At 54.5% G+C, this 13,960-nt stretch overlaps 1 protein-coding gene across 5 annotated transcripts in view; it reads left to right on the forward strand.

Moving 5' to 3' along the window:
* The window catches only part of ZNF609 (zinc finger protein 609), a 121,621-nt gene that overhangs the window by 85,187 nt on the left and 22,474 nt on the right, over positions 1–13,960 (forward strand). For all 5 annotated transcript variants that reach the window (XM_073363228.1, XM_073363232.1, XM_073363231.1 and 2 more), the window contains one exon: positions 70–295. In XM_073363228.1, the coding sequence (XP_073219329.1) occupies positions 70–295 (226 nt within the window). The remainder of the gene's footprint in view (positions 1–69; positions 296–13,960) is intronic.

Raw genomic sequence — 13,960 nt, forward strand, 5'->3', positions numbered from 1 at the left:
CTTGCTGGTGTTTGCTTTCTCCTCGGTGCTCTCCCCAATGGTCACTGGTGTATTTCTCCTTCCCCGCAGATGGAGTCTCCAGTCTCCACACCTGCAGTTTTGCCCTTGCATCTCCTGGTCCCCGTTGTCAATAATGACATCTCATCACCATGCGAGCAGATCATGGTACGCACTCGCTCTGTGGGGGTGAACACCTGCGATGTGGCATTGGCTACCGAGCCGGAGTGTCTGGGCCCTTGTGAACCCGGCACCAGCGTCAACCTGGAGGGCATCGTCTGGCAGGAGACGGAAGATGGTAAGTGCCTTTGGAGAGCTTGTCTGTCCTCTTCCACAGTTGGATTGTTGTTTGTCATACTGTTGTATTCATTGCCAGGTGTGCACGCTGCCCCATCCCCAGCATTACCCTTCCAGGCCTAAGAGGGGTGGGATATTCTTGGAGGACTGTAGCTGGGATGGGAGGGGTTCAGAGGGCATGTCTCAAGGGTCACTTCAAAGTGTGAATCTATACAGCAAATCCAGTAACAGTAACAAGTTAGCCCATAGCCCAGACAGGATGGAAACACCCAGCACCCAGTAATGCTGTTGTCACATGAATTAAAGCAGATAAAGAAGGGAGCGCACCAGGCTCTCCCCCTTTCCAAACTGAGGTTTGTTCATGTTTGTTAATCTCTCCCAAGGGCACACGTAACCAGCGAGGTAGCAGGAGGCTCTTGCTAAGTAACTGATCCAGTCGAGCTCTCACAACAGGCCCTAGAGGAGATCAGGGTCCCAGGCCAAAGGAGCCTTTTTCTGATGGGTGCTGATCTGGTCTTGGGCACAAAGCCTGGCTTTGTGTTCGGAGTTCGTGAGGGTTGATGAGGTTTAGCTGCCATTGGACCCCTGCCAGCACCTCTGTCTCAGGTTATTTAGAGAGCTCAGGGCACAGATCTCTCGAGGTATGAGAGGCACAAACCTGTGCTCGTCCCTGAAGTTGAGACCAGTCATCGTCATGAGCTCTCTCCACAGCGCTGTGTGCCCCTTTAACTGCCTCTGTAGGAGTTCGTAAATCTGGAGGCTGCGTGGTGAGCATGGGCCAGAGCAGTGTGTGCACGGCATCCTGGCAGTGCTGTGGGTAAGTTCAGCTTCCCCGCAGCTGCCATTGTTTAATGGGGCAAGGAGGGTGCTCTAAAGGCAATGCAGAGGTGCTTAGGGAGGAGAGCTACTGGCAAGCCAAGGGAGTGGGTTTGGGCAAGCAGACCTTGTGAGACCAGGGTGTGCGTTCTCCCCAGGCCAGGTGCCAGGCTGGCTGAGTGATGGGATTGGCACCACCTTCTCGTTGTGATCTATTCCTAGTCTAGAATTACTACCTGTGTGCACAGGAGCCAGTCCTAAGGTACCTGCCCTTTTCCTGACTCCCTCTGAACTGCAGTGCTGGGGATTACTTTTCCAGGGTCAGTGTATTGAAAAGATCTGGAAGTAGATAGCCCACTGCTGTGTTTCCCTTGTATTTGCTTGGCCCGGGACATTCTGGATTTGCCTTTTTGAAAGTGGCCTTGTAGTTCATGAAATACAGGGGCCATTCGTGTGAACACCCACAAAATGAACATTGGGTGAATGTCACACAGCTAGTTACTGAAGGAAGCACCAGAATGTGGCTCCTGGTCAGAAACTCCTCAGGCTTCAAAATTGGGTTGGAGAGTACAGAAGACCATCCTTCCCTATGAGACTCCAACTGTCTCCTGCTTCCTGGGAGGCTGGAGGTACCAGGAGAATACCCTTTCATGTGGCACGTCTGGTCCCAGCTGGAACTGGGACGTGGGAACAGAACCCAGAGGGGTGGGGGGAGCACTTGGTGACAATCCGACGCCTCAGAGAAGCTCATTCCTAGAAATGGACACCCCTGCGTCTGCTCCTCCTTCACTAATGTGTGTTGGGGACGGGGAGAAGTGGCAGGGGCACACACTGTGCTCTTGTGATTGCTAGTACAGAAACTCCCTTTATTGGCTCAGATGATCATTACAGCTCAACTTAAACTTAAATCTCCATAGGCAGGGGTACGCTGCTGTCATTCAGCCAGAGGTTGCTTGTTGCAGTGTTGCAAGCAGAGGTTATAAACCATATCTACAGCTTGTGTGTAATTTTGCTGGAGTTCGTTGCTTTGTGTAGGTCTCCAGTACATAAAATGATACATGGGCAAAACCAGTTCTGTGCAGCCCTCAGTACTGTGTAAAGATCATGGGTTGGGCACAACTCCCCTACCATTTTTTAAATATGTGATTGGCCTGTGGCCAAACGGTGCAGCTACAACAGTGCAGCTGTGAGAATGGAGCATATTCCCACTGGGATGAGAGCGAGACCTGAAGCAGTTGGGAGAGGGGGAGCTTTCTGGGGTGTCACCTGAGAGCCTGTGTCCCAGTGGGGTCTGGCCAGAGCGGTAAGGCAGGAAACCGGCTGTTCCATGCCGCTCCGTCCCCTCCATTGCTCTCTGCTCAGTTGTGTGGTTGGAAACTTTCATCAGATTCGTGGCCAGCAAGGAATTGGAAGTGGCTTTCCCTGGTGTACCTGAGGAAGGAGGGAGCAAGTATGTTGCAAAAACCCTGGGGGATTCCTCCTTTCTCAGCTAGCGTTGCCGGTGGGGAGGAGGAAGCAGGTATTGGGGCCTGGATTGTGGAAGTCGGCGTGTGCTGGTGGAAGTCTGTGCTTGCAGCTGTCAGCCTGTGGCATAGCTGAAACTCACTGAGGGTGTGTGAGCCAGCCGTGCTGCTGGCTGCCCTTTCCACTCTGTGCTCCTAGGATTGGATTGGGGAGAACTGGAGGAAAACATAGGGCTTTATGCTGATGAGCCCTGCTCTTGGGGTAGTTTTAAAGCACTAGTCTCTGTTGAGTGTCCAATCAGCTGCCTGCCAAGGTCTCGCTCTGTGACGCAGACTTAGCAAACAGCCTTCGCTTCCCTCCAGTCTACTCCAGGAGTCTGTGAGCCACTGCCTGGTCCCCACGCATGGACTCTGTCGCTTTGGTCCCACGTATCTATGCTGCAGTCAGTGCCTCACATTTCAGACAAGCCGGCTGTGCCTGCAAGGGCTGGAAGAAAAGCAGCTTGGCTGCACTGTGTGTAAGATCTCTTCCCCCTCAACTGCCCCAAACTTATTTCCTGTCTGCCTGTAGGATTGTGACCCTCCCCCTAGAGTCCCAAAGTCAAGCTCCTGGTTCCTATTAGAGATGCAAAAGGTGAAATGGTTGTCTGGTTAACTAGTAAGCATTAGGTTTACCGTTAACCAACCTTAACCATTGACCCCGGCAGCCCCATGCCAGCTGGAGGGCCCCCAGCCCCGGCCATGCAGGGCTGGCCAGCTGGAGCAGCCCTGACTGCGCCAGGCCAGCCAGCCAGAGGGACCTCAGCCCCAGCCCCTGCCGCACTGGGCTGGTTGCAGGGACCTTGGTTTACGGTTAACCAGCTAAACAATATAATTTTAATAACTTAACCAATTAACTTTTTTTACCAATATTTACATTCCTAGTTCCTATAGAGGAGCAGGCATCTGTGCCAGCCCTATTGTCAGCCCCTCACTCGAGATGGACTCTTCATTCAGATCAGGGCCAAGAAGGGCTTGAAAAACCCACTCACCAGTGGCAAGTGGGAAGCCAAAGGCCATCGATTTCTGCCAAGTGTAAGGTTTCGTAGAAAAGAGAGAAATTAGGGATACTAGTAAAGAAAACCATTCTAGTGTGTCCTGATGGAGAGAGTTCCTGAGTCTGCAGACAGTGTCTCTGCTGCTTCTCAAAGCTTTCCCCAGGCTACAGCAGCATGAAGCTGACAAGACTGGTTAATCGGCTGCTGCTGTTGAGAGTCCTGTGAGGAACCATGAAACTGACAAATTGGATCTCCCAGTCTTGTGTCAGGAAAGCTGTGAGCAGAGGCAGCTCTGGAGCTATTCACAGGGGAGGGGAATATAAAAAGAGTCTGGAAGCAGGGATAAGTAGGGAGACCACCAGCTTCACAGCAGCAGCCAGGAGGTTGAGTGAGATTAAACCACCCTGCCCCATGAATAGTTAAGAGGCTTTGGGGTGGAGAAGGGACAGATGAAAGCTCCTGAATTCTTCCAGGAATCAGAGGAGCGGAACTTTATCAGACATCTGTTAGCAAGATGGACTACTTGAGCAGGATCCAAGGGCAGCAGCCTGGTAGGAATTTACCTGGTGTCTGGTAAAAGTGTTCAAGCCTGATTGCTACACACAGCTCTCAGAGACAGCTGCTGCAGCAGGCCGCCTGCTCCATACAGGAATTAGTTGAGGCATGGCGGCCACTTTCCACTGCACTAATTTCTAGTCCTCTCTGATTCAGGCTTAAACAACTCCGTTAGCCTCAGTGCCTGGTATTTCTTTTTCACCCCCCCTCTCTTCCATGCCTCTCCAGTCTGTGCAGTTCTGCAGCCTGTCTGCCTGTCCTTCCACATTATCCCTTTTTTGGCAAGTATTGTTTCAGATCTTGCCTTGGAGGCATTCTGCGATTCCTGCTGCTTCGCTATTTTTAGTCTGCAGTAATTCAATGAACTCGTGCAAAGATCCTTCTCAGCCTGGCTCCTGCTGTCAGGAGCGATGGCTTTGCTGCGAGGACTGTGTACCCGGTATTCAGGGCTCAAGTCCTGTTGTCTCCACTGGCCAGTCCCAGTCTTCAGTGCAGTGCTCCTGTCCTGTAACTAGCGGACTTAGTATAAGAGCTGACTCAAACCTCTTTGGATGAAGCTCTCCCTAAGAATACACCCACTCCACTTCTGTCTCCTTGCCCCTGCCCACAGTGAAAGGGTGTAGGGCAGGGGTGGGCAAACTCTTTGGCCTGAAGGTCACATCGGGGTTCCGAAACTGTATGGAGGGCTGGGTAGGGAAGGTTGTGCCTCCCCAAACAGCCTGTCCCCCACATCCTATCCACCCCCTCCCACTTCCTGCCCCCTGACTGCCCCCCTCCCAGAACCCCCGATCCATCCAACCCCCCCCTTCCTTGTCCCCTCCCAGGACCCCCCCACACCCCTAATCGGCCCCCCGCCCCCTGGGACACTGACCCCTATCCATACCCCCGCCCCCTGACAGGCCCCTTGGGACTCCCACACCTATCCAACCTCCCCCTGCTCACTGTCCCATGACTGCCCCCTGGGACTCCCTGCCCCTTATCCAACCCCCTCCCCACCCCTTTACCATGCCTCTCAGAGCAGCAGGGTGAGCTGAGGCTGTGGTGGATGGGGACAGCAGGGGAGGGGCTGAGGGCTAACCTCCCTGGCCGGGAGCTCAAGGGCCGGGTAGGACGGTCCCGCGGGCCATAGTTTGCCCACCTCTGGTATAGGGGCACTGCTTACAGCACTGCTGTAGGATTACGGCACACACCTTGCTTACGTGATGTGTGTGGCCAAGGCTTGCAAAATGCACCGCATGCCTCTCAAGTGACTGTTCCGTGACCCTAGATGTCCCCAGTGGGTAGAGGGAGCTCTTGTTCCCTGCTGGTGGATTGGGCAGCACCTCTCTCTCTCTTCCCCTTTTTATTTGCTTGATTAATTTTTCTCCACCTCCCTCCCCTGCTCTGTGTTTGGTGTCTCCTCTTCAGTCCATCTGCGCTGATGCTGCCCCTAGCCCTGCCCAAGCAGGACTCTCCCTCGTTGGCAGTTCACTTCCCTGCTTGGGAAGTAGCAGTAGCACCTGTGCTTAACTCCCAGTAGCCACTGCGGGGGGCGGTGCTTTTACTGAATGTCTGAAGCTACAGTGCCTGGCTTAAAATATCAGCCCCACAGTTAGCTGATTGCAGGAAGTGCGTGATGTCAGCTACATGGCTCTGTTGCAGGGAGAGGGGTTTGTTGCAACATATGAACTGGTGTTTCCAGCTTCCTTGCGCTGTTCCCTGAGTGGGGTTGATAGATTTGTATGTGTGTGGGCTGTTTTATGCTGGATAAAGACTAGTCTAACTAGGCACAGGACAGAAAGCTAAGCAGTTAGTCTGGGGAGAGATGGCCTCTGCTGACGTCCAGTGAGTGATACTAAGGCTGTTTCAGGCATTTAAACCCGAGACAGAGGTGGAGAGAAGCTCCTAGCAGGATCACTGCAGGCTGCTTCTGTACTTGGGGGGACGCAGCCAGATGTCTTCTTCCCATAGCAGCTACAGACATCGTTTGCTCTGAGTTCACTCCAGTCTTCCTGAAGAAGCTGTCGTGAGTTCCCAGCACTGTACGCTTGTGGATTCTGACCCACGCCTTTCTCAAAGGAGTCTCAGGGCTTGTCTACACTTGCAGCGCTGCAGCTGGGTTGCTGTAGCACTTCGTGAAGATGCTACCTACGCTGACGGGAGAGTCCTCCCATCTGCATAGCACCGTCTACCCCCGGGATTAGGTCGATGCAGTTTGGAGTGTAGACTCCGCCTTAGTCCAGGCCCCAGTGTGAGACAGGGCCATACTGTGCTCCCATGGAATGAGAGATGGGTGGAAGGCCCTGACCTGGTGTGTGACAAGTCCCTGGCCAACTGGCTTTGCGTCAGACATGCCCATACTCAGTAATCACTCCAACATAGGCCTTCCTGCACGCTCAAAGCTCCCACCCACATGTTCATCTCTCCCAGTCCTAGCTGCTTGACATCCTATTGTGCCAACCAGGCAGAGGTAATTGGGGCTCATCCAGTCACATAACTTCCTCCTTCCTTTCCTGGGGACTGTGTCTGCAGCCTGCCACCGAACTGTCTGGGGGCTGTGTGCGTGAACTCGTGGCTGGAACAGACTTTCTGTAGCACCATGCAGCCCAAAGGATCACTGGCACTGGGCGGATGATACCCGCCTGCCTTGGCCACCTCTGGGAAGGACAACATCAGGCATACAACAATGGAAGGAGGAGGGGATGTTTTGGCTAGAGCAGCCTCCCCTTCCAAGGGAGGGCATTGCCTCTCCCTGTCCTGTGGAGTCAAGAGGCTGCTTTTAAGCACTTATGGAACTCCTGTATCAGCCCAGAAGGGTAAAAGTTGGTGTCAGCCCCTGCTAGAAGGTGACCCTGGGGTTGCAGGGGCTCGGAAGGTTTCACAACTGATGTTTAGACATTCAGCCTTCCCCTCCAACCAGCACTGGCAGACACAGCCATCATGCTGTAGGAGAGCGGGCCCCAGGAGCCCTCTGAAAGAGCTAGAAGGAAACAAATGCCTGGCAAAGCAAAGTAGGGCCTAGATCAGGCCACTGAATGGCCCTAGTTTACTGGAAACTTGGAAACTTTTGGCTTTGTTTCATCCTTGTGATTTTAGCTTTGTGTGATGCAGCACTCTGCTCCCTGCTGTATGGCAGTGGTTGTACTTCCCGGGCCACTCAAGTCTGGGCGACCCCTCTTTGAGTGGCTGCTGCCCCTCCCTGCCTTTCTCGCTCGCCCTGGGAATGTGTTGTGTTAAATGCCTTTCATGGGAGCAGCTGTCTTGGCAGTTTCCCTAATTCTGTTAGGTGTGATTCCGATTTGCTGGAGCTATTAACAGATCTAATTATACTGGAAAGCAGTGCTCTGCTTGCTGCCTCATTAGCTGCTGGGTTTCCTTTCCCTCTTGCTTTAATTAACTTCACCTGGAGTGGAGTGCGCCAGCTGGGCAGAGCCTCCTGGCCCCACTTACCTGGATGTGATGGGCATGACCAAGCCAACTCCTGCAATTCCCCATCCCAGTGCCATGGCGACTTGCCGTGGAAACACCTCAGCCAATAGCAGCTTCATTTTGAGCCAAAACAAGCCATTGTCTGACATGCAAACCTTCATAGCAACGAGGCTCACCGCATGGCAACAGCAGCTGCTGCACAAAGGAGACTTAAGAGCTCTCTCCCCTGATCTGTTTGTTCTGAGGGGCAGGGTTGGGGCTGCTCAGGGAGGGATGTAGAGGGCATTGCCTTCTCCCTTGGCCCCCCATTTATTGTAGGTCGCAGTTCTGTTGATATTAGAAAGGAGGTGGCTCCAGCAGTACACCTGGGACCCAGGTTTGAATCCGTGCTGCTGCTCTTCCGGGGGCTCTGGTGGCAGGGCAGAGAGCTTTAGGGACCAGCAGCGCAGGCCGGTGCAGTCAGGAACACAGCTGCTTGCAGGGAGCTGTGAAAAGCTGCGGAACCCTTGCTCGGAGCAAATTGCAAGGATGTGTAAAAACATGTGTTGTTCTTCTGTACCCCCACCTCCTCTCTGCCCAGACACGCACCCTTCCCCCTCAGTACAGAACACGGCTCCTCCGAGCACCTTCCCACTCCTTGGTCTGACATGGCTGTCCAGCCCCACTGGCTTCCCTTTCTCCACTGCATCAAACTAGTGTCTTGGAGCCTTCCAGGCTCAGCGTACTGCTGCCCCGCATCTCCTAGTATTGCCTCCTACCCACCCACTCTGCTAGTGATGGCAGCCTCAACTTATCCCCTCCCCCAGTTGTCTGTCTCTGTGCTTTCTTGCCTGTTGCATCCTATGCATGGCACACCTCTCTGAGCTGGCCTGGATTCCATTCCCCTCACTTAGATCCCCCTGGGAGACCTGCTTCTGCAGTGCCTACAAGGTACCAGCTGGCTCCATCACGTGTCTCACCTGGCCAGCTCCTGTCTGTGGAGAGAGGGGCCAAGAGGGGCACACAACTGGTGTGGGAGACCGAGGAGAGGGAGAATGAGCTGAGAGTTGTGCAGCAAGGCGTGGTAATTGTGAACACAAACTAGCCATGTGCCTGTCCTCACCTTCCCCCGTATCACACAATCTGTGTGGTGGGCCTACCCTCAGCCTTGCTCTGTTTTTTGGTTTTGGGAGCTTTGCAGGGCCTGGGAGCATCTCCCTCTGTGTTTGGAAAGTGGCGAGCATGGAGTGGGAGCTGCTGCATTCGAGGCCCAGCATGGCATCCCCATTCTAATCCCGCGGTCCAGCAGAGATGCAGCACTTGCTCTCTGAGGAGCTGTGCTGTCCGAAGGGGAGATGGATCAAGGCAGGGGAAATGAAGCACAGAGCTGGGGGAGGGACTTCTTGAGAGTCACCCAGCCAGTGAGGAACAGAACCCAGGAGTCCAGGTCCCCTCTGTTAACTGCTAAGCATTGGATTACGTTTACTGGGTATCTTACAGGAAGATTCGTGGCCCTAAACTGTTGCCCTGGGTTCCTTAAGCTGTTGTCCCGTGCTTTTCCAGTGAGCTTGCCAGGCTGGGGACTCAGCTAAGCCACGCTGGGTTCCTCTCTGCTCCCACCTAGACTGGGTCGGCTGCTGTGGGATGGGAGCTGACACAGCCATTTGGAGCCTGCTGGGCCGCATCATGCTGCTGCTCTCTGCCCTGCCTGCAGGGCTGCGAGAAGCAGAAGGTTCTCGCTGTGGGTGGCAATGGAGGTGGCTTCAGGCACAGTGCTCTGAATGGGTAAATCCCTTCCTCAGGATGGAGCAGTTCAGCCTCGCCCCTGGCAGGGATGAGTGGCTTGTTTGTCCTTCCCCGAGCCTTCCTCTAGCCCCGACTTGTCCTCACCATGGCTGTCTGCACTAGGCAGGCGTGTGGCTGAGCCGAGTGCTCCTTGAAGTGAGGTTCAATCCCACCTTCTGAACTGGTGCTTGGCATGCACTGACCGGATTCCAGCACTGGCTCAGCTGCGCAGGGCACACATGCCCTTCGCCAGCGGTGGTGAGATGGAGCTCCCAAGGGTTGGGCACCAGAGAACAGCCTGTGCAGGCGGCTCCTCAGCAGGGAAGCTGACTTCTGAGCCCCCTGGCCCCATGATGACTAGCTGCAGGGGTCGGTAAGGGGTTTCCCTGCAGAAGGGAGGCTCTTGCAACCTTTCAGATCTGCCTGGTATTAAAGGCCTGATTTGTGGGCTTGAAGAATGGCAGAGGGACATGGGAGACCTCTTGCCTGGGCAGGCATGTGTGGAGAAAGGGACTCCTTTCCAGGAGGTCCCACGGGGATCAGAGCTTGGCCCAATGCTGTTTAACATCTTTATCAGTGACCTGGAAAAAACCCGGAGATCATCACTGATAAAGTTTGTGTGTGACCTACACACTGGGGGAGTGGTAAATAATGAAGTGACTAGTCACTGAGTGACCTGGATCATTTGCTAACCAGGGCGCAGGCAAACCATATGCATCTCAGTACAACATCTGGGACACAGACTGACTGGATGGGGACTCTGTCCTGGGAAGCAGGGACTCTGAAAAAGATCTGGGGGAAAAAGATCCCACTGAACATGAGCTCCCAATGTGACCAGCGTTGATGTCCCAGCAAAGGGGCCCAGTGAGGACCTGGTCTAAGCTGTCTCTCCAGGCAGGTGAGGGGCTAGAAGGGCTCTAGAGGGGTGGATTTGAACTTGGGTTTTCTTGAGACCCACTGAAGAAATAACCGCAGAGCCCCTCCCCTCAGTGGGCTTGAGAAGCGGCTGGCTGTGCTGGGTTACTGCTGTTGTGGGGTCTCTGGCTCTCCTCTGTGGGCGTTCACAGGTCCTGAGTGCTGGCCTTGATTGCTCTTTCCTTCTGATTCTGGTTAGTGCTGAGGTTGTGGGCACCTGAGTGTGTCTCATGTTCTTTGGGATGGGCAGAGCACGCCAGCCTGTGACCGAGGTGGGGCGAGCAGCCACCTCTTTCCTTTCTCGGGCTAGTGGTTAGCCCAGGAGACTCTCCTGTTTGTTAGTGGTGGTACAGTGGCACCAAGGCCCCAGCTGAGCTCCAGGCCCGTTGTGCTAGGTGCTGTGCAAACCTAGAGTAAGAGACAGGGCTCCCTAAAGAGCGAACACCCTAAATAGACACTGTGCAGCTGGGAGGAGGGGATGGAGGTGTAGAGAGGAAGGGACGTTCACCAGCTCACCCAGTCGGCCATGGCAGAGCTGGTACAGAACCCAAGGCTCTTGAGTTGGAATTCAGTGCCCCAGTGGGAGGGCTCCTTCTTAGGTGGGGTGTATGTCTTCACACATATATTGTAGGGTGCTCTGCTATTTCCTAGGCCCTAGATCTCATACCCAGATGCCAGCCTGGGCTGCCAGATGCTCTCAGCTGGCAGCAGGAGCTCTCTAGAGAGGCTAATGGATGCAGTAGCACAGGATGCCTGGACAGCTTTCTCTGGAAGGTTTTACAGCCCTTCCTAAGCTTGCGGTGACTGTACTGTGGGGCCAGGGTCATCTGTGTTTGTGTGTGTGAAATAGTGAGGGTTGGTTTGGGTTACGTGGCTTTCCGGAGAATCACGAGATTGGTCTTTTCTGGGTCAACTGGTGACAAATCGAGTACTTGCTTCACTCTGTATTGATCTTACTTAGAAATCCCCCTCCATCCTCTGACGCAGAGAAGGGGAGTGTCATGGTGACTAGAATCAAGCTGGCCTGGCCCCTAAGTCTCGCTGCCTCAGACCAAATTCCTCGGGAGGGTGTCTTTAGCCTGTGTACCTGCATATCCCTTGGTCCTGGAGTTCAGGGGAAGTCCTGGGGGTGGAGGCTCCTACAAGCACGCAGGACTGATGCTGCTGGTTTCTCCTTTTCACTTCCCATTCAGACACTTCCATGGCCTGAGACTTGGAGCAAAACTGGAAATAAGAGAAGCCAAGCAGCTAGCCCCTGAATGAACATGAACCCAGGGCCCACTCCCTCTGGTCCTGGTCCAGCAAGCTATCAAAGCCATGGGCCCATTCAGACAGTTACTGTTTGCAAGTTGTAAAATGATGGCTATGCTAAGTGAGAGCCGTCCCCCAGGGCTGATCCATCACTGTCATCTCACACCCAGAAATCTGCAACCCCAGGCCCAGACTCAGGTGACGAGAGATCAGTTCTGCTCTCAAAGATCATTGCAGGCAAATGGAACAATTTTCCAGGCGGGCATTGAGGCAAATTCAACTGTCAGCGCTCGTCTCGCTGGGTGCTGGAGCCCAGCTCTAATTAGCAAGCTTTCTTCTAGGATTATAAACGAAGCCGCTGCCTCTCTTAATCTACACTGCCTCTCCTGACCAACCAAGCGGGGAGAGGGCTCTGCACCTGGCTTGTTAAATGCAGGCCATGCTGGTGGGGCCCCTGCATATAGATCCCAGGAGGAAAAGACAAGTGGTGCCAGCTTCCACCTTGCCAGATGGGCAGCAGCTGTGTGCTGTAGGTGTTCTCTCCATCTCTCCTCTCTCCCTGACTCACCCCCGGCCTCCTCCACTCACCTATCATCTCACCCCATCCTCTGCCCTCACTTCCCACCAGGCCCTGCCCCCACACCTTCTGCCCCATCTCTGTCTCCTCTCCAGTTGCTTGAGTCAGGCCCATCTCTACTGCACACAGGATGTCACTCACTCTAAGGCCCTTCAATTGCTTAATTCTGCCCTGTAAACTCCCTGCCCCTCTGTGCTCAGCAAGGACACGGGCATTGCCTTGATCTCTCTGAGCTGCTGTCATGGTTACAGGAATAGCTGTGTCTCTGCTCTGTTCTGGTCTCCCTGAACGCACCCTTGGGTGTTTGGCCTCTATCCCAGACCTGTCTGAGTCTCTGGTTCTGCCGCTCACGCCAGGACCTGACTGCACAGACTGCACACCCTGCAGGCCCAGTGGAGTTTGGGCACCTCTGACTAGTGATGGTGGCCGACAACCTGCTGAAAACAAAGGAGTTTTATTTGCTAGGTTGTAGCAAAGCATCAGAGAGAGAGAGAAAACAAACACCCAAGGATTTTAAAACAACTGCCAGCCAACCTGCATATTTAACCATGTCTAATCTGCTTTCCCCACAAGATATGGGAGATTGGCTACAGGAACAGAATCGAGCCAGTGTGCATTGCTGTCACAAGTCCACATCCCCTGGCTTTTTGGGTCTCTGCCTGGTTCTCTCTCTGGCCCACCTCGCTCAAAATTTGAGGGCCAGCCAGGCTCGAGCCATGATGGCTATGCGCCCGGTCAGTCTCAGTGAGTACGGGCCTCCTCTCCCTTTCCTTGGGTGGGCAGGCTTTACTCCTGTCAGCCCCCTTGGGTGACAGAACCGTTCCCATGTGATACAGACAGACCACCCCTCCCCCACCCCCCGTGCTGCCGACCGACCCAGGGGCAACATTCGTTCATTACCAGAGAGCACCCGCATTGTCACAGCTGCTCTGTATGCTTCTAGCTAGCGGGTGTCCTGCCTCCTGCACAGGGTGTCTGTGTTACAAGGGGCTGTTGGCAGCTGTGGAGCTGGCGGCATAGCTGCCCCTAGCTGGGCAGGAGGCTGCACTGAGGTACCCTCCAGAGCAGGTTGCTCAGACTCCGATGCCGGGACCACATTGGCAGCTGGCCTGAAGCCCAAGCACACTTTTGCACCTCCAGCCACCTTGTGTAAGTGGCCCTAACTGCATTGGTCGGTATCTCCCCCGCTAGCTGCCTAGCGGCTGCTTGTTGGCTGAGTTCAGGGCAGTGAAGCTAAAACAGGGCCAAGAGAGAACAAAGGGTGAGCTCTGCAGGCAGCACTCTGCACTCTGATCCTTGGCACAAGTACAGGCCTCATCAGGCCATGCTCTGGGCACCCTGGGTGGAGGGTGAGAGCCCAGCCCTGTGTCTGTCATGCTGCCAGCACCGGCCTTAAACCAGCCTTGCCTGAGACATACCAGTGCTGGGGGGGGCCCACAGTGTGAGTACTTGGCTTTTCCTGCCATGCGGGCACCATGCCCCATGGAACACGAGTTCTGCTGTTTCGATGGCCAGAGGCTCTCTCGAGTGTATGTGCGGGTTGCCTGGGAAACCTCTGACGTCATTGCTAATAAATCCCAGCCGGTGCAGGTTGGGAATGTAACAGACGAATCGCAGGAGTGCTCTATTTTTGTTCCATAACTTAATGGAAGTTCCAGGAGGTCCAGTTTGCTGGGTTTGGCAGCCCCGCGCTATCTCCCTCCCTGGGGAGCAGGTGCCCCTGGAGCTGCCGCCTGGCCCCGGGGAGCATGATGTCATAGTACACAGGCACTTGTGTCAGAGAAGGTGGATGCAAAACATAGCTCAGCAGAAAACATGAGGCACTTCCTTCAGGGCTGAAATGTAGCCTGCCTTTGGGCTGGAGCGGGGCCTGGGTACGC

This window comes from Lepidochelys kempii, chromosome 10, assembly GCF_965140265.1.
Source record: "Lepidochelys kempii isolate rLepKem1 chromosome 10, rLepKem1.hap2, whole genome shotgun sequence".
NCBI lineage: Eukaryota > Metazoa > Chordata > Testudines > Cheloniidae > Lepidochelys > Lepidochelys kempii.